Below are 21,732 nucleotides of genomic sequence, written 5' to 3'. Positions count from 1 at the left end.
CGCGGCTACATGCCAGTCGGCCACAAGGGCCTCGGCCGGATGGATTTAGTTGGGTGTTTAGTATTTAAGAAATAAAAGGTAATTTTGGCATCTAGTTGCCAAAATATACTGATATAAATAAGACATTTCCGTTGCTAAGAGAGAACAGTGTAATTTCATTTTAGAAACCACAGGGAAGTCCGTGTAATTAGCCCATAAATAAAACAAAACAACCAGATTCAAAATGACAGAAGACACAAAAAAAAGCATTGGAAGGGTAACGGTATAACGTGTATACTTAATTCACAAAAAGGCAAATTACACAAAATAATAGGTATAATAGACTATTAGCACAACTGTAACAACCAAAATATAGCTCTATTTGATGCAATTAAAGGTCACTCTCACAAACATCACTAGTCTAAGCGTATAAAGGTGAAAAGGTTGTTACAAGGAATAACGAGTTGCGAAAGAAATTCTCATGTCCTCAAACTCAACTAGCACAACAGTCTTCCTAGTCACAAATTATAAGGAATGGGATGGGATCCCTAATTTAGTTCTAGCTTACTTTTAGTTTTCTTCATTTTCGCTTTAAATCGAGATTTTGCCACTAGCGTCTGCATTGCGTTTGCAAAATTCCCAACTGCCATAACAATCAGTAGCACCCCACAGGTAACAACCTGACCAAAAGTAAATTAGATAATCCATTAAGTTTTATCCCAGTATGAGAATGGTTATTAAAATCGCGATCCGGATCATAGGATACGATCCTATATTGCTAAAAAGATCCATATCGTTGTAGGATGGGTGCTATAATAGGATCGCAAGTAGGATCATATGGGATCGTGTAGAATCGTATAAGATCATAGGTAGGATCATAAGTAGGATCGTTGATTTTTTGATTTTTCACCTTACGATCCTGCCTAGGATCCCGATTTTAACAACCTTGACTATGAGTCCAACTAAGATGTTAAATTACTGAAGCAAATACTGAAATAGAATTAAGAATTTAATCTTAAAAGCAAAGTAAATCACAAATATAAAACCAATGGCAATACTTCTCCAAGCATCCACATAACAATACTCAAAACATACTTCTTACCTGCCACTCAAAAACAACACCAGCCAGTGCAGCTTTAAGTAGCAAAATTCCGACATATGCTTCAAAGCCCTGAAATCAAGAACATACAAATAAAGGTCACTTCAATTTAGCTCAGATTTCTATGGTGACATATTGTTGCTTCATCTATTGGATTAGTAGCAACTAACAAATGAAAGTGAACAATTAATTTGCGAGACCTATTACTGAAGAAAATATGTAGTAGAACTATTAAGCAAATGAAAGGCCTTGAGAAGCCAAAAAATCCATCACAAATACTATAAGCATGCTCTAAGTAAATTTCTTTTGAAGTACTGGATCTTCTTTCACTACAACAAAAAACACATTTGGCGACCCAAAAATTTGTCGCCAAAAGTACAAATTTCGTCGCTAAAAGAATCGGCGACAAAGTATACAATTGGTCGCCAAAGCCCTGTCACTAAAAGTATTAGTGACGAAATTAGAAATTGCCACCGTATATAGACATTTAGCAACAAACAAAATTGGTCGCTAAAAATCATATATTTTGTCGCTATAAAATTACAATTTGTTGCTAAAAGGTTAAAATTTGGATAGGCTATGTAGTTTTAGCGACAAATAAATGCATCGCCGAAAGTACTATTTAACGATAAAATTAATTTGGTCGCTAAAAATCACGTTTTTAGTGACGAGTAAGTTTTAGTTGCTAAAAGTTCTTGGAATAACCACTAACTTTTAGCGACAAAAACAATATGTTGTCGCCAAATATATTAACAGCGACAAAAACACCACCTGTCACTAAAAATTCACTACACAAATTTTGATTTTAATAATTTTCCTGTTCAAAATAATCCAAAACACCTGTTTTCCTGTGCACACTATATACACAAATGTAATGTAAGTAATAATACACCTGTGCAAGACATTCGTACTAATTCAAAATTAATAGCTATGAAAAATCCCAATAAACATAATTACAATTCTCTGACAATCTAAAACATGCATACCAAAGTACTTACAAACTACTAACATCAAACCCATAAATACATTATCAAATCCTATGTCAAAATATTTTCAAAAACACAACTAAATATTTTGATGCTAAACATTTAATCCATAAATCATTTACCAAAATCCTATGTCAAAATATTTCCAAAAATACAAAATCAAATCTTCTGATGCAGCCCGAACTGTTTTCCACCATTGCCAATCTATACATGGAAAAAGAAAAAACAAATTTTAGATTGACAAAAAAAAAAGAAAGAAAAAAATCGATATGAATTTCACAATTTTGATTTTAATTTTGTAACGGAAAGTCCAATCGGGTGCTGTTGGCTCATACAAGTCTATTTAGGCTTGAACAAGTTGCCCGTGCCAAGTTTCGGTGGTTTTAGTGGTCATTTTGCAATTTCGGCCCTCGAACGGGCCTTTTAAGTCTTATGTTTTACATTTTTTCTTGTAATTTTCTAACTGGAAATCCAATCGAGGTCCTGTTTGTTCCTACAAGTTTATTTAAGTTTAAACAAGCTGGCCATGCCAAGTTTTGGTGGTTTCAGTGGTCATTTCGCACTACAGCCCTTGAACATGCCTTTTAAGTTTGTTTTACAATTTTCCTTCTAATTTTCTAACAAGAGATTCAATAGAGGTCCCGTTTGTTCCTATAAGTCTATTTAGGCTTCAAAAGGCTGTCCGTGCCAAGTTTCGGTGGTCATTTCGAAATTTCGGCCCCCGAACGGCCATTTTAAGTCTTGTGTTTTACATTTTTTCTTGCAATTTTCTAACCGGAAATCCAATCGAGGTCCCGTTTGTTCCTACAAGTCTATTTAGGTTTGAACAAGCTGTCCGTGCCAAGTTTCAGTGGTTTCGGTGATCATTTCGCAATTTCGGCCCCCGAACGAGACTTCTAAGTCTTGTATTTTATAATTTTCCTTCTAATTTTCAAACCGGGGATCCAATCAAGGTCCCGTTTGTTCCTACAAGTCTATTTAGGCTTGAACAAGTTGTTCGTGCCAAGTTTCGGTGGTTTCAGTGGTCATTTCGCAATTTTGGCCCCCGAACGGGCATTTTAAGTCTTGTGTTTTACAATTTTCCTTCTAATTTTCGAACCGAAGATCCAATCAAGGTCCCGTTTGTTCCTACAAGTCTATTTAGGCTTGAACAAGCTGTCCGTGCCAAGTTTCGGTGGTCATTTCGCAATTTCGGCTCCCAAACGGGCATTTTAAGTCTTGTGTTTTACAATTTTCCTTCAAATTTTCTAACCGGGGATCCAATCGAGGTCCCATTTGTTCCAACAAGTCTATTTAGGCTTGAAAAAGCTGTCCGTGCCAAGTTTCGGTGGTCATTTCGCAATTTTGGCCACCGAACGGGCCTTTTTAGTCTTGTGTTTTACAATTTTCCTTCTAATTTTCTAACTGGAGATCCAATAGAGGTCCCGTTTGTTCCTACAAGTCTATTTAGGCTTCAAAAGGCTATCTGTGCCGAGTTTCGGTGGTTTCAGTGATCATTTCGAAATTTCGGCCCCCTTAACGGGCCTTTTAAGCCTTGTGTTTTACATTTTTCCTTATAATTTTTTAACCGGAAATGCAATCAAGGTCCCGTTTGTTCCTACAAGTCTGTTTTAGATTGAAAAAGCTGTCCGTGCCAAGTTTTGGTGGTTTCGGTGGTCGTTTCGCAATTTTGGCCCCGGAGCGGGCCTTTTTAGTCTTGTGTTTTACAACTTTCCTTCTCATTTTCTAACCGGAGATCCAATAGAAGTCTATTTGTTCCTACAAGTCTATTTAGGCTTCAAAAGGTTGTCCGTGCCAAGTTTCGGTGGTCATTTTGAAATTTCGGCCCCCGAATGGGCCTTTTAAGTCTTGTGTTTTACATTTTTCCTTGTAATTTTCTAACTGGAAATCCAATCAAGGTCCCGTTTTTTTTCTACAAGTCTATTTAAGTTTGAACAAACTGTCCATGCCAAGTTTTGGTGGTTTCGGTGGTCATTTAGCAATTTCAGCCCTCGAACACGCCTTTTAAGTCTTGTGTTTTACAATTTTCCTTCTAATTTTCTAAACGGAGATCCAATACAGGTCCCGTTTGTTCCTACAAGTCTATTTAGGCTTCAAAAGGCTATCCGTGCCAAGTTTCGGTGGTCATTTCGAAATTTCGGCCCCCGAACGGCCATTTTAAGTCTTGTGTTTTACATTTTTTCTTGTAATTTTCTAACCAGAAATCCAATCGAGGTCCCGTTTGTTCCTACAAGTCTATTTAGGTTTGAACAAGCTGTCCGTGCCAAGTTTCGGTGGTTTCGGTGGTCATTTTGCAATTTCGGCCTCCGAACGTGCATTTTAAGTCTTGTGTTTTACAATTTTCCTTCTAATTTTCTAACCGGGGATCCAATCAAGGTCCCGTTTGTTCCTACAAGTCTATTTAGGCTTGAACAAGCTGTCTGTGCCAAGTTTCGGTGGTTTCAGTGGTCATTTCGCAATTTCGGCCCCTGAATGGGCATTTTAAGTCTTGTGTTTTACAATTTTCCTTCTAATTTTCTAACCGGAGATCCAATCGAGGTCCCATTTGTTCCTACAAGTCTATTTAGGCTTGAACAAGCAGTCTGTGACTAGTTTCGGTGGTCATTTCGCAATTTCGGCCCTCGAATGGCCATTTTAAGTCTTGTGTTTTACAATTTTCCTTCTAATTTTCTCACCGGGGATCCAATCGAGGCCCCGTTTGTTCCTACAAGTCTATTTAGGCTTGAACAAGCTGTCTGTGCCAAGTTTCGGTGGTCATTTCGCAATTTCGGCCCCCGAACGGGCCTTTTTAGTCTTGTGTTTTACAATTTTCCTTCTAATTTTCTAACCGGAGATCCAATCGAGGTCCCATTTGTTCCTACAAGTCTATTTAGGCTTGAACAAGCTGTCCGTGCCTAGTTTCGGTGGTCATTTCGCAATTTCGGCCCCCGAATGTGCATTTTAAGTCTTGTGTTTTACAATTTTCCTTCTAATTTTCTCACCGGGGATCCAATCGAGGTCCCGTTTGTTCCTACAAGTTTATTTAGGCTTGAACAAGCTGTCTGTGCCAAGTTTCGGTAGTTTCAGTGGTCATTTTGCAATTTCGGCCCCCGAACGGGCCTTTTTAGTCTTGTGTTTTACAATTTTCCTTATAATTTTCTAACCGGAGATCCAATAGAGGTCCCGTTTGTTCCTACAAGTCTATTTAGGCTTTAAAAGGCTATCCGTGCCAAGTTTCGGTGGTTTCAGTGATCATTTCGAAATTTCGGCCCCTGAACAGGCCTTTTAAGCCTTGTGTTTTACATTTTTCCTTATAATTTTTTAACCGGAAATGCAATCAAGGTCCCGTTTGTTCCTACAAGTCTGTTTAGGCTTGAAAAAACTGTCCGTGCCAAGTTTCGGTGGTCATTTTGCAATTTCGGCCCCTGAATGGGCCCTTTTAGTCTCGTGTTTTACAGCTTTCCTTCTAATTTTCTAACCGGAGATCCAATAGAGGTCCGTTTGTTCCTACAAGTCTATTTAGGCTTCAAAAGGTTGTCCGTGCCAAGTTTTGGTGGTTTCGGTGGTCATTTCGAAATTTCAGCCCCCGAACGGGCCTTTTTAGCCTTGTGTTTTACATTTTTCCTTCTAATTTTTTAATCGGAAATTCAATCGAGGTCCCAGTTTGTTCCTACAAGTCTGTTTAGGCTTGAAAAAGCTGTCCGTGCCAAGTTTCGGTGGTTTCAGTGGTCATTTCGCAATTTCGGCCCCCGAACGGGCCTTTTTAGTCTTGTGTTTTACAACTTTCCTTCTAATTTTCTAGCCGGAGATCCAATACATGTCCCGTTATTTCCTACAAGTCTATTTAGGCTTCAAAAGGCTGTCCGTGCCGAGTTTCGGTGGTTTCGGTGGTCATTTCAAAATTTTGGCCCCTGAACAGGCATTTTAAGTCTTGTGTTTACAATTTTCCTTTTAATTTTCTAACCGGAGATCCAATAGAGGTCCTGTTTGTTCCTACAAGTCTATTTACTAACATTGCAGCACAGCCTTACTATGATTAAAACAAGTGATTAAAATATGAGATTTCTCATATATAGCTCTAAGAGCATACCAACATCAACATAGATCCTCTTTGCTGCAGCCTTGATCTGTTATGCAGATGGAAAAAAGATAACAAGAAAATGCAATAGGTTGTCAAGTTTTTGTACAATAAGAATATGAAAGTGAAGCTAAGTTTCTAACTGCCTAATTAAAAAGTGAAGCTAAGAGGCATGTCAACCAAAGTTGAGTTCAACCATCCATACCTTGAGTTCAAAAGTTTCTTTAGAAACTGTAGATGGAAAACTGTTAAGAGGCATGTCAACCAAAGTTGTTAACCCACCTAGGGCAAACAAAAAATTGAAGACAGCAGTTAAGAGAAATAGCTTGAAGAAGAAAATTCTGCAGGTGAGGAAATGAGTAAAGTTCAACTTTGCGTGAGTATTTTTTATGCTGACGGATCCTCTTGCAGAGCTTTTATGAACTATTACAACAAAACATAAATAATAAACTAAATTTTAATTTTATTTTTATTTTTACGATTAATTATAACTTCAAAGAAGCATTTCTTACCCTTGACATTAAAGCAAAATCAAGTAAAATTAGAGTATCTTCACAAAGAAACCAAGACACCACACAGCAAATACCATAAATTATATCAGGAAGTGGAACCAAAACCATAAGGACAATAATATGCAAAAAGTCACAAGTCAGCTGAACTGATAAAACAGAAAACCAGTAAGAAAAAGAACAATTTGCAACCCAGGCATCACATCTTTATAGTTATATTTATTTTACTAACACAAAGATACGAGAGAAAACAACAAATGAAGCTTCAGGTGCATTTGTGCTAATGCCAAATACTAATGCACCCAAAGAAGGCTTCAAAATAATTTGGAAGGCATACAACATGCAGTGGAATTCAAAAGAAAAATTACAAGTCAACAGGATAAATGTTAAATAAGACCTGGAAGAAGGTAATGAAGATAGAAGTGGAGCTGAATGAAAGGAAAGTATATCTAATATTCAAATAAATAATACTACAAAGGGGGAATAGCCAATAAGAAAGTGCACAGGATCTGCCACATTCTGGTTTTAAGAAACTTACATTCAGATTCTCCCTCACTTTTATCATCACTCTCAACTTCCCATTCAGTAGATACAGCGTCAGAATCTGCTGCATTGATGAAACTGAAACTAGTAAAAAAATGATTAACAGTAGAGCTAGGACACAAGCACAAACAAAGACAGGATACAACATGTGACACGCCAACATGGATGTAAAATTTGATGTATAGAGAAATAGAGAGAATGAATTATGTATTATTGATTGATGTATTACAAGATTGATTGATATTGTGTTATGTATTACAACTCCTATATATAGAAGAGAAGGTGGTAGTAGGTGTAGTGTAGTGGAGGAGGTAGGTGAAGTGGGTGCTAGTGGAGATGGTAGGTGGAGGAGCAAATTGGTAAATTCTAACAGCCCCCCGCAAACTCAAGGAGGATAGAAACTAACCAACTTGAGTTTGGAGAGAGGAACAAAAACAAGAAAATACATAAAAAAAAGGATAGGAGACACTGTATGGTCGTGTCAGACCATTGGTGAAGACACTGAATGGTGGTGTCATAACGTTGTAGAGGACACTGTATGGGTGTGTCATAACGGTGTAGAGGACACTGGATGGCAGTGTCAGACCGATGTAGAAGACAGTTTATGGGGTCATGTCGGACCGTTGTAGAAGACAGTTTATGGGGTCATGTTGGACCGTTGTAGAAGACAGTTTATGGGGTCATGTCGGACCGTTGTAGAAGACAGTTTACGGAGTCTTGTCGGACCCTTGTAGAAACTAACCGGAATCTATGTCGGGACAGTTTACAGAGTCTTGTCGGACCCATAAAGGAGCTAACCGGAATCAATGTCGGGACAGTTTACAGAGTCTTGTCGGACCCTTGTAAAAGCTAACCGGAATCAACGTCGGGACAGTTTACAGAGTCTTGTCGGACCCAGAAAGGAGCTAACCGGAATCAATGTCGGGACAGTTTACAGAGTCTTGTCGGACCCCTTAAAAAATCGCATCCTCAAAAGGTGCGCCCAATTTTCAAAAGGCGTGCCATCAAAAAGCGTGCCCAATCCATAAAAAGGCGTGCCATCAAAAGGCGTGTCTGACAGAAAGCGTCGAGTCATCAAAAGGTGAGCCGGAGACGCGGCGAGGCACGTGAGCGACAGAGTGGCGTGTCGGCCTCGGCTATTTAACCAAGGTTGAGGCGGAGGCTGTGCAAACCAGTCTGAAACCGCCGAAAATCCTTTGAAAAAACTCTTCCGTTTCTGAGAAAGAGATTCTGGAACACTCTGTTGCCATTCTGTAACAATCTGTAAATACTCTGTATCCAACCCTTCTCGGAAACACTCAGCAACCCAAAAAACATGGCCTCTTCTTCCCGTTCAGCTACCCAGAACATGGCCTCATCTTCCCGTGGTCTGCTCACTCTCTTTCCCGACCTCAACGAGTCAACAAGAGAGATAACTGGTGCGGTGGCACTGGAACCTCAACCAAGCGCCCCGGAGTTTGCTCCGTTGAACTTTCCTATGCGGTCGGTGGAGCAAAGAATGGCAGTGCAGTCGGATGTGGAGGCCAATCAGTATACATTGAAGTCATGTGTGGAAACCATGACTGCGGTTACAAATCTGTCTAACCGGTTGCAGAGTAGGACAAATGAGGTGCAGCAGTTAAACGCCCAACTGGCTCTGCTCCAACGCATGTATAAGGATGCGCGAGCAGAGATAAGCGTGCTAAGGGCGGAAAACAAGGAGCTGAAACGGAAGGCCACCGTGATGTTCCGATTTGGAGGGCCGCCATATGCTGCAGTGGAGGAGCAGGGAGTAGTGATCGTGCCCAGTGGAGTGGGAAACACGGAGGCAACACCGTCAAGGGCCGCCCAGGCCGGAGGCAAGAAGAAAAGACCGGCGGTAGAGTAGAGAAGAAAAATCCCACCTGTGAATGTGGGTTTTTTTTTTTTTTTTTTTTTTTTTTTTTGTATGTGGAAACATGGTGATCGGGGTGAGCCCTGGGTGAGCCCTGACATGAATAAAATGAGTTTGGTGGGCAGATCTTTTTTTTTTTTTTTTTTTTTTTTTTTTTTTTTTGAAAGTAAAAAAATAAAAAAATAAAAAAGAAATGGGAGATTTAAAGTTGTGGGCGGGTGTGTTGGTTGCTTTTCAAAAGATGGAGTAAAAAAGTTGAGTGGGGAACATGAGTGTGTGGAAAGAATGAAAAAAGAAAAAGGATGGGTTGGATTTGTACAAAATAATAATAAAATAAATGAGTGGAGAAGGTTGGAAAAGGGAAGAGAAAAAGAAAGAAAGCTTGGCAACATCAATGGGAGTTTTTCCATCCATCTTCACCAGAGGCCAGTGCATTCTTCAAGCCCTCCACATCACCAACACTAGCAGTGTGATGAACAATGGATTCATCCTCAATTCCTGGCTCTTCTATTTCATCTGGCCCAGCATTTTCAGCAGAGGTAGCAGGTTCCCCTGCAACAGCAAGACCCATTGCTTCACCTAGCTTCTGTAGAACATCTTTATCATTCCAGTACCTCATCATTGCAGCTGGACCTTCTGTCTCTATCTCTTCTAAAATAGGCTTCAAAGCAGGATCTTCTTTGATGAGCGCCATTCGTTCATCAAGCTGGTCTTTGTGTTATCTGTTCGGCTAATTCCTTAATGCTTGGGTCATTGAGTAGGCCCGTCATAGCGGAGAAATCGAAAGGACTTGCAGAAAATCCAGCTCCTGTAGGAGTTGGTCCTTGTCCTGATTGTGTGTCCATAGAGGATGATTCAGATTTTGGACTTTTGTTCTCTGCCGTACCAATCTTTTCATCTGCACTGCAAGATGCAGGAGGATCCTTCTGCAGGTCCTTTAACTCCTTATGAATCCTCTTTGAAGCCATAACAAACTCTTTTCACAAGGACAAGACTCTCACTATTGAAGGAAGAGGGTCGCGAGAGAAGGTGTTAAGGCTCCGAGCTATGCGATTCTCAGTATCTGCAAGTCTCTCGTCGCCGGAGGAGTAGCCGTAGGCGTATCACGCACTGCTGTAGCGCCACTGGAACGATTAAAAATTTTGCTTCAAGTACAAAACCCACATAACATAAAGTACAACAGTGGGGGTAGATGAAGGGACTGCAGCGACGGGTTAAGGTCAACAGTGGGGGTAGATGAAGACGACTGAGACGGTGGTGTATGGGAGGACAACAGTGAGAGGATGGGCAGTGGTGGTGGACTCGAATAAATTTCAAGGTATGTGTAGAAAAGTCTAGCGGATTAGGTTGAGGTCCGGCGGACGGCTAAGGTGAGGTTGCCGCCCGCCGGTGAAACGAAAAATACTAGGTGCTAAACCTGCTCTGATACCATGTAAAATTTGATGTATAGAGAAATAGAGAGAATGAATTATGTATTATTGATTGATGTATTACAAGATTGATTGATATTGTGTTATGTATTACAACTCCTATATATAGAAGAGAAGGTGGTAGTAGGTGTAGTGTAGTGGAGGAGGTAGGTGAAGTGGGTGCTAGTGGAGATGGTAGGTGGAGGAGCAAATTGGTAAATTCTAACAATGGATATTTCATAAAATGCAAGACATGAGACCAAATACCTAAGTAGCTCACATGGAGTCTCTTGCCATAGAGAATAAGAAATTGGTTAGCATCGCTGTCAACCAATGAACTTGAAAGAGCACATCCTATCCATTAAGAATGCCATTTTTAAATACCAAATGAAATCCAACAAGAAATAGATTCATATCGAATAGTGTTACAAATATCTAGATACACGAGTAAAAAAAAGAGCTCATCTCTAGTAGATATCATGCCCGTCTGTAATAACCTAAAACCTGCCCACATCTTATTTACCTCCTGCACACATTAAACTAACATTTATATCTCAAGATTGTTGACACAGATTTAATCAATCAATCAACCAAACAGAGGAAGAAACACAAACAGGACAGCCAAAGGCCTCATTTTAAAAGACAACAGATCCAAAGATCAAAAATCTGAAGAGACCATGTCACAAACAGATCTGGGTAACCCATTTTTGGGCCCCACAAAAATGGATGACCCAAATCTATTCAACACTTACAAGAGCTAAGTACAAACAAAACAATTCCAAAATCCCAAAATCCCTCTCTGAGACCTTGCCACAAGCAAGTCCAGTGCATAACCAGAAACTTGTCAAAACCGCAGCAACACAAAAACTATGATGCTTGGATCATGAAGCAAACACAAACCCGCTTATCCTGAGCCTGATGCCTACAACCAACATCGCATTATAGTAAAAAAAATAAAAAAAATAAAAAAAAAATCAAGGATTCTCATGTTCTTCCTTCAAGACAAAAAGGAATATTCTAAATGTAAAGAAAACAATTAATTATATCAAGCAAAGCTTGTTTGAAACAATAATACCCATCATAGAAACAGATCCAGGGTACTTACAAGGCCCTTGTTCCTTCCACAGTTAATAAGTTCTAGGGAAAGATGACTTGTATCACAATGAGCAGAGACGTTGACAACTTCCCACCATTCTATTCGGATGGGGGTGAAGAGTTGCTTTAAAAGAATAAAACAAGAACAAGTAACTGCCAAATTAGTTCACAAAGTTGCTGAATTTAAGCAAAATAGGGAATGTAAAAGAATTATCAATTTCTGCAACCCTCCACCTAAAGTTGGAACACTTCTCTTCCATTATTATAACGAAACCAAAGGGAATACCTTGTTAAAATTCCATCGTCCATTACGAGGTATGCAATCTTCACCATTACCAACCTTCAACTACAAGATCAAACCCCAAGCCAAACACCACAAATAAAAACAACCAAAGGCTATCAGCAGCCACACCCAGATTCAGAGCATCACAACCATCTGCAATATTTGTGTCTACTCTTTGCTGCTGAAAATAGTTTAGTTATTCAAATAAATAATAATAATAATAATAATAAAATGATAATGACTAGTGTTGTTTACTCAATCTAATAGAATTATAATTTTGCCCATGTGCTAATTAAAAGTAAAAACTAATTAATGCCTAAGATACACTACATAGGTGAAATAACCAAACCATCTATGAGAATATAAAATATTGTCAAAAAGTATTAACACCACCACCCGAGGATTTCCATTCATACAATACTCATGCATTATCTATTTTGTCCACTCCCCTTTTGGTGCACGACTGGTGTGGAACACCAGTGTCCTTTTTGTGCCAATCAAATTAGATCCTAACTTCACATTTCGTTCTTTCCCAGTGGCTTTCCAATAGCCAGATTCAGTTGCTCTCTTACTTTGTGAGCCATTTGGGTACTTCCTTCCACGAGAAGAAAAGAAGAACCACTCATTCTCTGAAGGAATGACTGATTTAGCTGGCAATATATACAAATCACTAACCATCCTCTATACACAATAAATAGGACTTTATATTCTTCAAACACAAAATAATGTATTAAAGCATGTGAACCACAAAATAAATACAGACAATGGCACTTAATACCCATAAAACAGTGAAAGTAAGGCATAATATCCAGAAGCTAATGCATAATTACATCTACAAACATATCATTTTGTCCTATAGAAACCATACCACATGGGACACATATAGATATAATGAAAATTTTGAGTCAATGTCATCATAAATAATTCTTATTAATATAAGTTGTAAAAGTGCATATTAGTATAAGTCTTATTAATATTAGTTCTCAAGTGTACTGCTTCACATTACTCACTGAAACCAAACTAGGGCAGGGGATGCCCTTCAAACTAACATAAGAAAAAAATGAAAGTATAGACAATAGCTAGATACATAGGTGAAATAACCAAACCATTCACCAAAATCCCAAGAATGGTGAGAGAGGTAACGATCTGCTAAGAAGAACAAAAAAAAAAAAAAACAGATTTCTAACTTTTTCTAAGAATGGTGAAGATCTTCCAAGTTCCAATCTAGAAAAAAAGGGGGAAAACTTAGGGTTTTGGTTCGGGACCTTGAAATCGTCATGAGAGAGAGAGAGAGAGAGGGAGATGGACAGATTGAGATAGCTTCTGTAGAGTGAGAGGCCTATGCCCATCTGTAGAGGGAGATGGACAATACAATGGGTTCTCAATCCTAGTTAATTGCATTACAGCATACATAAATAGGATAATTTTGGTACAAACAATACAATGGGTTCACTCACAAGATCACTCCATGCTTGAAGAAAAATCAATCAATTTCAAATTCATTGTTGATAAAAGTGCATTTAGTTAAAAATTTAAAAGAGCAACATATTCCAATAAAAGGGGGAAAAAATTTAAAAGACATTTTAATATATATATAAATCGTTCAAGACAGATTTAGGACTACAATCTATCATATACTCATATATATATATATATATAAATCCTTGAAGACAGATTTTAGGACAACAATCTATCATATATTTATCATATACTCATATATATATATATATATATCTGTCTTCAAACTATCAGAGAGAGAGAGAAGTGAATGCCGCCGGTGGAAATCAATCGGTGGCGAGAGAGAGCGAGAGGAAGAGAGACGAAGACGAGGAGGAGGAGGAGGAGGAGGCGGTGTGAGAGAGTTTGAGGGAGCGGGAGACATACCTCTGTTTTGCGCCGCTTGAGGCTGTGGATTGAGAAAGAGTGAGAGTGAGAGTGAGAGTGAGAGTGAGAGTGAGAGTGAAAGGGAGAGAGAGAGTTAGAGCTTATTTGTTTATTCAGTAAAAGGGTCGGTCCAGTCTTTAAAAAAAAAAAAAAATTTGAAAAATGCAAAACGACGTAGTTTCGTTTGCTAAGTTATTGGCGACAAAAATCCTTCGGTAGCCATAAGTATCGTTCATCTTTTCCGCGACTATTTCATTTCTATCGCCAAAACTTTACAATCGGCGACCAAAATTTCGTCGCTATATGTTAATATGGTCGCGAAAATATTTTTGGCGCTCCCGCCCAAAAAATTAATTTGGCGCCAAACCTTTTAGCGACTAAAAATCTTAACTCGTCGCCAATAGTGTAATTTTTGGCGACTTAACAATTAAATTGTCGCCGATTACATAAAACTGGCGACTAATTTCAGTTTGGTTGCTAAAAAAAGTCGCCAAAATGTTTTTTGTTGTAGTGTTTCATTATTTTTTTCACTGAAGGATTGGGCAATTAATGATAATGCAATGATGTACATATTCTTTCCTTTTTTTGGTGAGCATGCCTCTTCCTAATATCTTCAAAGAAAAAAACGAAAAAAAAAATCAATTAACTTCATGGTGACATCATGACATGTGAGCCAAAGAAGTTCAAAACAGAGAGAGAGAGCTGTGATGAAAGAGCAAGTTGCATTACATGAATAAAACTAGGATTGTTGGATGGCAAACTAGAAGAGAATGATAATATGACTTCAACTTCATCGAGTAATGAAAGAAAACGCTCAAGGAATGTGATGATGTTTGATAGTAACAAAAACTTTCCTTCCCTAGCTGTTATATATATTTTATTATTTATACATGTACATAACTTTTGGCAAGTTATGTAGGAAAAAAAATGAATATTTAACAACCTTAATTTAAATCGCTTTAGTGTTTGTTTGATTCAACATGACTTGGATGGCAAAGCATACATTAATATGATCTTTTGTGGGCATGGTCCCCAAAACAGGCATTTGTACAGCTTAAATCACCTGTAATATGAATAGAATGGGTGCCAACAACCATAGTTGACCGTCGACTTCAGCAGTTTCTCCCCAAACAACGTCCATTCTCCTAGCCTGCAATTAACAACGGGATCAAATCGAAAAATAAAGAGAATGAGACTGCCAGTTGAATAAAAAGCATGATATGAGTCCAGCAATATTGAACATGGCAGAAATTCGCTGGAATTAGAATGTAGTTGCTGCTGCTGCATATAAGAGAACAAGATACTGCCAGAAAAACTCAATTTAACAAAATTAAACATGTCTATTTGGAGTCAACTCAATGAATTCTTTTGCAACATGCAGCTCCATCTAGAGTAATATCCTCCTTTCATTATTGACAACCATTATTTTTTTCATATACTCTACCCTCTGTTCATTTTCTAATTCATTGCAATATGCAGTTTGACAACACATTGTATAAATTCATTTACTGAATATCATGCTATAATTTTAAGCATTGAAGTCAAAAGATTCTTCTGGCAACTCTATTTTATAGCATAAATTCATTGCCAGTAAAATTGCATATTCACTTTCCCTCCTGAAAGGCATGGGAGATGAAATTACTAATGTCTGACTATGAAAATATGTTTTAAAAAAATCTCAATCACAAATACACAAATAGTTTAAATGATGAAGAATAAATGCAAGGCAATCTTAGCACAAAATTCAACTAAATGCATATAAGATCATATCAAATTACCATGGGCGAATATCACTTCCATTCACTCTAAGTATGTTCTCTCGCAAAGCCAAACCTGTGTAGAGAATTAACAACCATGCCTGAAAAACAAACTTACTTGGTAAGTCAACGAGAGATGGAAATAGCTGAACAAATGACCCAAGAGACATCAATGCTGGAAACACACTTAGAAATGATTGTTCAAATCTGTATCAAAAAAGAAAACAGAAAAAAAATATATGTATGAAAGTCAGTAATGCCCTTCACTGCAGATTGAGTCCACAGTATCTCCGAAAGCATTCTTTTAGATCCTCCTTTTTGAAATTAAACATATGTGTTTAGTTGTCAAAATTTCCGTTAGGCTCAATTAGTTTCAGTACGAAATTACAATATCATATTTTGTTCCAACAAGGTCGGGAAGGTGCATAATAACTTTAAACATACAAAATAAGATGTGGCACCACATAAGCAACAAAATTTATTTCTGAAGTAGCATTGACAGGACAAAAATAAAATAAAACTACAATTATGAATACCAATATATGAAGGGTCTTGTTAACAAGTGTCCCGGGGACACGAAAAGTAGACCCAAATTTTTTATTTGAAAACACAAGACACTTTTTATTAAATTCAATGCAGTTTTTATGGAAATTAATGCACTTCTTTTAACTGTTTGACCTATTTTCAAGACACTCCTTTATTTCAATTCCAATATCCAGCACTTTTGGCATTTGTCATGTACAAATATCTCGAGGACACAACAATTGCACGAATTATAACTAAGATCATTCCAATAAAATAAATTAAATATATCTTTTAAGAACAGAACCAAAAAGATGACATGAGGAACTTAGCATTAATGGGAAAAACTACAAATGCAAGACTGATGTTAGAGGAGGATAAGTTACCAAAATATTTGATATACATGTTGCATACTTCTTTTCTACTTCTAAATCTGAAAATTCAGTCAAATAACGAAACTAAACCCCAAGCAAAGAATCATGCCAATTTCAAATCATACCTGAGGGAGAAATGTAGGGAAATTAGTTAAAAGTTTTCTCTTGTTAAGATTCCGAAAGTCCAGTGTAGCTTCAGCAACAACAGGGTCTAAAAGTTCACTGCAATGAAACATTGGAAGAGTGATTTTCAAATACGATTTATCATATGATATGCCATCATAAATAAAGAATAATTGTTAGATGAAATCATAATTTCTTTTTTTCCCCATAAATAACTTATTGTGAAAGGACTACAAACATCTTTACCAGCCCAAACATGAATGAATGAATAGGGTCTTTTAATTCGATGGACTCCTCTCCTCTTCAGGTGGGAAATTCTCCAAAACTGGTTTAAGACGTTGGCCAATCACTTTAAAAACATTACCATTCTTGGGATTTTCAATCTGGGCCCCATGAGAAAAAACTGTTTTAACTATGAAACGGCCCAGTCCATCTAGATCTCAATTTACCAGGAAACAAATGTAGTCTAGTTTTATACAAAAGAACCTTTTGTGAAGGATTAACAATTCCTTTGAGTACAAACAATATTAACATTAAAAACATATCATATACAATGACATGGGGAGGACTAGTCAATCAACTAGATGCCCTTTTTTCTTCCAAAACAGCACACCTTTTCTGCTCCCTTATCGACAAAAATATGCAATCCTGCCTTTAGGCAATAGAAATATTATCCTTTATTCGATGAAAAGCTACAAATACAAGACCCTTGTGAGTAAAAAGGTATACATCTTATGTAGAGGGGTAGAAAATTAAGATAAAAATTACCATTTGTTTTGCTGAATTCGAGCAGCCCGAGCACCCTTGACAACATTGCGGTCAAATCTAGCGTTTTTGCTATTATCTAAGTCACCAAATATATATTTCATAAAAGGAACAAATAAAGAACAGAAGACGAGTAGTAATTAAAAGGAAAAACAAAAAAGTATTTGAAGACCAAAATCAAAATATTAAAGGACTGGAGGTACAATGAAATCTTGTCTAACCTTTGAGAGAGGTTTTGTAGATGTTATGAGATGATTTAGAAGCATACCGAGTCTTATGGGCCTTGTTGAGCAATTGATATTGTTGAAGGCTTAAATGTAGTTTTTCTACAAATTTAAATTAAATTCATTAAATCACAATTAAATACAAATTGAGAGAATGAATATAATATCCAAAATTCATAGAATAGCTATGTAATTTTAAGCATTCATCACACCTCCCAACCAACTTTATTGCTAGAACCTAGCAATTAGGGTGACTAAAATAAAATCAAAAAGTAAAATAAAAGCAACAACTCTAAACCACTTCTGCAAGAAATCACGATTGAATTTAGCACATGCAACAAGCCCTTAATCCAATAGGTTACCCCTCGTGGATGAGTAAAAGTCTCGTGAGGATTTCCAAAGATGTTACCCACAAACATCCAAAAATTTCTTTACTAAAGGGATTTCTTTCATTCTCATGCCAAAGTTAAAGAATCAGCCATGAATTTCACAACCTTAACAAGATAATCAATCAAAGTTCAAGACGCTAGCAGCAAATACAGATATCTCATGATATTCAAAATTTGGAGTGTGTGAAAAAAATTTAGCAAACACAGACACAACCTTAGCCTTAAAGTGAAATATAACCCAAATCTCTTTTTGTAACATGCTTCGACTCAAATCTCACAAGTTATTGCACTCAACAAATAAATCACTCAGAATATGATGCAAAAATTGCTCTCAATATATGCGAGTAGAACAATGTAAATCAAAGGCAAAATATCCCGCATACTAATTTTTTTGAAAAACGCTAATATGAAAGAATAAATAAATAGTCTAATGAATGGAATATCAAATACGGGTGTGTTTGGTAATGTTTACGTTTTCAGTTTATATTTACAAAAATTTTATAAACTGATTTTTGTTTATTTTTTGTTTAATTTTAAAAAAACATAAACTACAAACGCGTTTGGTAATTGACAAAATGTTTAAAAAATTTTAAAAATATAAAAAAGAGTGAGAAATGGCAAGTGGTGGCAAGTGGAGGCGGAAGACGGTGGGTGGTGGGTAGCTGGTGGTGGTGGGTGGTGGCGGGTGGGTGGTGGTGGTGGGTGGGTGAGTGACGGTGGCGGGTGGTGGGTGGTAGTGAGTGGGAGGTGGTGGTGGCGGGTGGTGGATGGTGGTGGCAGGTGGGTGGCGGATGGCGGGCGGGTGGGTGGGTGGGTGGGTGACGGTGGCGGGTGGTAGTGAGTGGGTGGTGGTGGTAGTGGCGGCGGCGGTGGTGGCGGCGGCAACGGGTGGGTGGTGCATGGCGGGTGGTAGTGGGTGGTGGCGGGTGAGTGACGATGGCGGGTGATGGATGGTAGCGAGTGGGTGGTGGCGGCGGCGGTGGCGGCGACGGCGGCAGGTGGTGGGTGGTGGTAGCAAGTGGGTGGCGGATGGCGGGTAGGTGGCGTGTGGTGGTGGTGGTGGGTGGGTGGGTGACGGTGGCGGGTGGTAGGTGGTAGCGAGTGGGTGGTGGTGGTGGTGGTGGTGAGTGGGTGGGTGATGGTGGTGGTGGGTGGTGGTGGCAGGTGGGTGGCGGGTGGGTGGCAGGTGGCTGGTGGTGGTGGTGGGTGGCTGGTGGTGGCAGGTGGTGAATGGTGGTGGCAGGTGGGTAGTGAGTGGTGGTGGCAAGTAAGTGGCGGGTGGTGGTGGCGGCGGGCGGTGAATGATAGTGGCAGGTGGTGGGTGGTGGCAGGTGGATGACAGGTGGGTGGTGGTGGTGGTGGTGGTGGTGGTGGTGGCGGCGGCGAGCGGTGGGTGGTGGTGGCGAGTGGGTGGCAGGTTGGTGGGTGGTGGTGGTGGCGGGTGGTGGCTGGTGGTAGCAGGTGGGTGGTGAGTGGTGGTGGCAAGTGGTGGTGGAGGGTGGGTGGTGGGTGGTGGTGGCAGAAGACGGTGGTGGAAAATGGTGTCGGGTGGTGGCTAATGTTGGGTGACAAAAAAAAAAAACTGAAAGCTCAAAATGAAAACACATTTTTTGTGTTTTTATTTTTTGGCCAAATTTATAAACTAAGACCACTGATTTATAAATCAAAAATTTTACCAAACAAGTTTTTATTTGAGTTTTTTAAATTTTTGTAAATATAAACAGAAAATTAAAAACGTCAGTGTTACCAAACGGCACCGAATTAAAATTTCTAGAGATATTACCCACAAACGTCAAAAAATTTGTTTACTCAAAGGATTTCTTTCGTTCTCATGCTAATGTTAAAGAACAAGTCATGAATTTCACAATCTTAACAAAATAATCAATCAAAGTTCAAGACACTAGCAGCAAGTAAAGATATCTCATGACATTCAGAATTTGGAGTGTGTGAAAAAGTTTAGCCAACACAGACACAACCTTAGCCTTAAAGTGAAATATAACCCAAATCTCTTTCTGAAACATGCTTCGACTCAAATCTCACTAGTTATTGCATTCAACAAATAAATCACTCAGAATATGGTGTGAAAATTACTCTCAATATATGCGAGTAGAATAATGTAAATCAAATGCAAAATATCCCGCATACTAATTTTTTGGAAAAACGCTATAATGAAAGAATAAATAAATAGTCTCATGAATGGAATACCATATACTGAGAATTAAAATTACCATACCATCACGCCTATCCATCATGTCCACTTGTAAACTATACCACTCTCAAGATCAAATAGGACTTTTATTTGGTTGTAATGTTTGGGTCGAGGAATTACGAAAAAATAATAAAAACGTAAAGTTGAATAAAAAAATGGATGTCTGAGACATTATTGGCATAAAAATAATAAAAACGTAAAAGGAAGAAAATTTTATGCAGACAACTTCGGATCTCTTACCAAATCCTATTCGATCTCCATCCCTTGTTTTCTGAAAAACGAGAACAGAAACAGGGTATTCAAGATATGTAGAACGATGGAAATCCCAGTCCAACTTCTCTAAACATAGAAGGCTCACAAGCAGGGGGAGAAATACTACAATTGGAGCAAACTGTTCCCGAACCTGAGTTTTTGGTTTATGCTCGGAAAAATACTCAAAGAAAAAGTAAAGACTAGCCAACCACTCTACCACAAAGCCAATCAGAATCTCTTAAAAAAGGTCCCTCAAGTAGTTCAGGTATTCCTAATCTGGTTCCTCCATCATCTGTCTCTACTTCATCTCCATTTCCTTCAGCGGTTTTACCTAATGTTATACCCACAGATTGTGATCTTCCTCTAGCCATTAGGAAAGGAATTCGAAAATGTACCCAACATTCCATTGCGAAATATTTATCTTATGACAAACTTTCCAAAAGTCATAGAGCATTTACTTCAAAAATATCTAACCTGTTTGTTCCTAGAATTATTAAGGAAGCCTTGGATGATCCTAATTGGAAATCAACAGTTATGGAAGAGATGAATGCTCTAGAAAAGAACGGTACTTGGATGTTAGTGAATCTGCCTAAGGACAAAAGACAGTAGGTCGGTGACATCCAGCATCCAGCCACTGTCCTAAATAGTAGGGACTCCTGGTCTTGGATTGGTTACCCACTGTCTTTGGGTTGGTGACATCTTTCCATTCATTTAGAGGCCCTATGGCTCCTAAAGACAAGGATAGGGCCATAAAATCACCATTTCTTCTACGCAGAATTTAAAAAGCGTACACTAGACATTACACTAGAAAATAAATCTTTACCTTCATGGATTCAATCTCTGCCATAGCTAATCCTTTTTGGTAAAGAGCTTCCGCTAATTGGTCACGTGCTGTCTCCATCTTCTTCTTCATTTTCTGTTAATAACAGAGAAAAAAGTAATATAAGCTTCCATTACTTTATAATATGAACCAGTCAGGCAAACAACAAAACAAACTCAGAGGGAGAACATCTGCAAGTGCCTCACTCCACAGCTAGATGTCAGTTCATTACATGTTTTTATTGGTAGCACTCAAAAAGTTTGAAACCACAATTATAGAGAACTAAGATCGTGCCTTCCTCGTACCATTCCATAGAAAAGAAGATAATACCTCAGTAGTTCAGTTTCCTGAGGATTTTGAGTGAGAAGAAAAGACACTGGAAACAAAGATACAAACCTCAGCCCCCTCTTCTTCTGGATCACTTTTGAAAGAAAAGTACTTCGCTAATTCATCTGTGTCAACACTACCAATCACCTCATCTGCTGCCTCTACAATCTGCGAGTAGCACTTTGTAAGAACAACCAAGTGGAATAGTAAATAATAATAATAATTTTATAATACTACTAATAAAAAATAGTAA

The 21,732-nt window shown here is 38.3% G+C and overlaps 2 protein-coding genes and 1 long non-coding RNA gene across 15 annotated transcripts in view; all 3 read right to left on the bottom strand.

Annotated features, from left to right (window-relative positions):
- Nucleotides 1–251: 251 nt before the first annotated feature.
- LOC145822777 (uncharacterized) lies at nt 252–14,871 on the bottom strand. 3 transcript variants are annotated; one of them, XM_082920780.1, is made up of 8 exons: nt 14,781–14,871; nt 10,723–10,809; nt 7,169–7,237; nt 6,327–6,403; nt 6,134–6,170; nt 2,187–2,268; nt 1,082–1,150; nt 252–659 (listed from the first exon to the last, which is right to left on the bottom strand). In XM_082920780.1, the coding sequence occupies exons 1-8, from the start codon at nt 14,812–14,814 to the stop codon at nt 635–637; spliced, it is 480 nt and encodes a 159-aa protein (XP_082776906.1). In that variant the 5' UTR covers nt 14,815–14,871; the 3' UTR covers nt 252–634. The 3 variants fall into 3 exon arrangements, with proteins under 3 accessions (XP_082776906.1, XP_082776908.1, XP_082776907.1); XM_082920782.1 differs by having other exon boundaries at nt 6,134–6,164; XM_082920781.1 differs by having other exon boundaries at nt 7,169–7,234.
- Nucleotides 10,849–14,771, bottom strand: LOC145822779 (uncharacterized). The gene is made up of 4 exons (XR_014364481.1): nt 12,230–14,771; nt 11,837–12,011; nt 11,561–11,674; nt 10,849–11,377 (listed from the first exon to the last, which is right to left on the bottom strand). It is a non-coding gene; the product is annotated as an uncharacterized LOC145822779 (long non-coding RNA).
- An 83-nt stretch (nt 14,872–14,954) lies between the features above and the next one.
- LOC114260648 (tripeptidyl-peptidase 2-like) overlaps nt 14,955–21,732 on the bottom strand; it is a 71,589-nt gene continuing 64,811 nt past the window's right edge. For 4 of the 11 annotated variants that reach the window (XM_082920776.1, XM_082920775.1, XM_082920777.1 and 1 more), the window contains 2 exons: nt 21,549–21,647; nt 20,489–21,248 (listed from right to left, as the gene is read on the bottom strand). In XM_082920776.1, the coding sequence (XP_082776902.1) occupies nt 21,132–21,248; nt 21,549–21,647 (216 nt within the window). In that variant the 3' untranslated portion in view covers nt 20,489–21,131. Of the gene's footprint in view, nt 15,682–16,495; nt 16,593–16,925; nt 17,338–17,479; nt 17,585–20,488; nt 21,249–21,548; nt 21,648–21,732 lie in introns of those variants that run through there. The other 7 variants (XR_014364478.1, XR_014364475.1, XR_014364476.1 and 4 more) reach the window with 7 other exon arrangements.

This window comes from Camellia sinensis, chromosome 3 (assembly GCF_055761805.1).
Source record: "Camellia sinensis isolate YWXY chromosome 3, ASM5576180v1, whole genome shotgun sequence".
In the NCBI taxonomy this organism is placed as follows: domain Eukaryota; kingdom Viridiplantae; phylum Streptophyta; class Magnoliopsida; order Ericales; family Theaceae; genus Camellia; species Camellia sinensis.
This window is presented reverse-complemented; position numbering and strand designations above follow the sequence as displayed.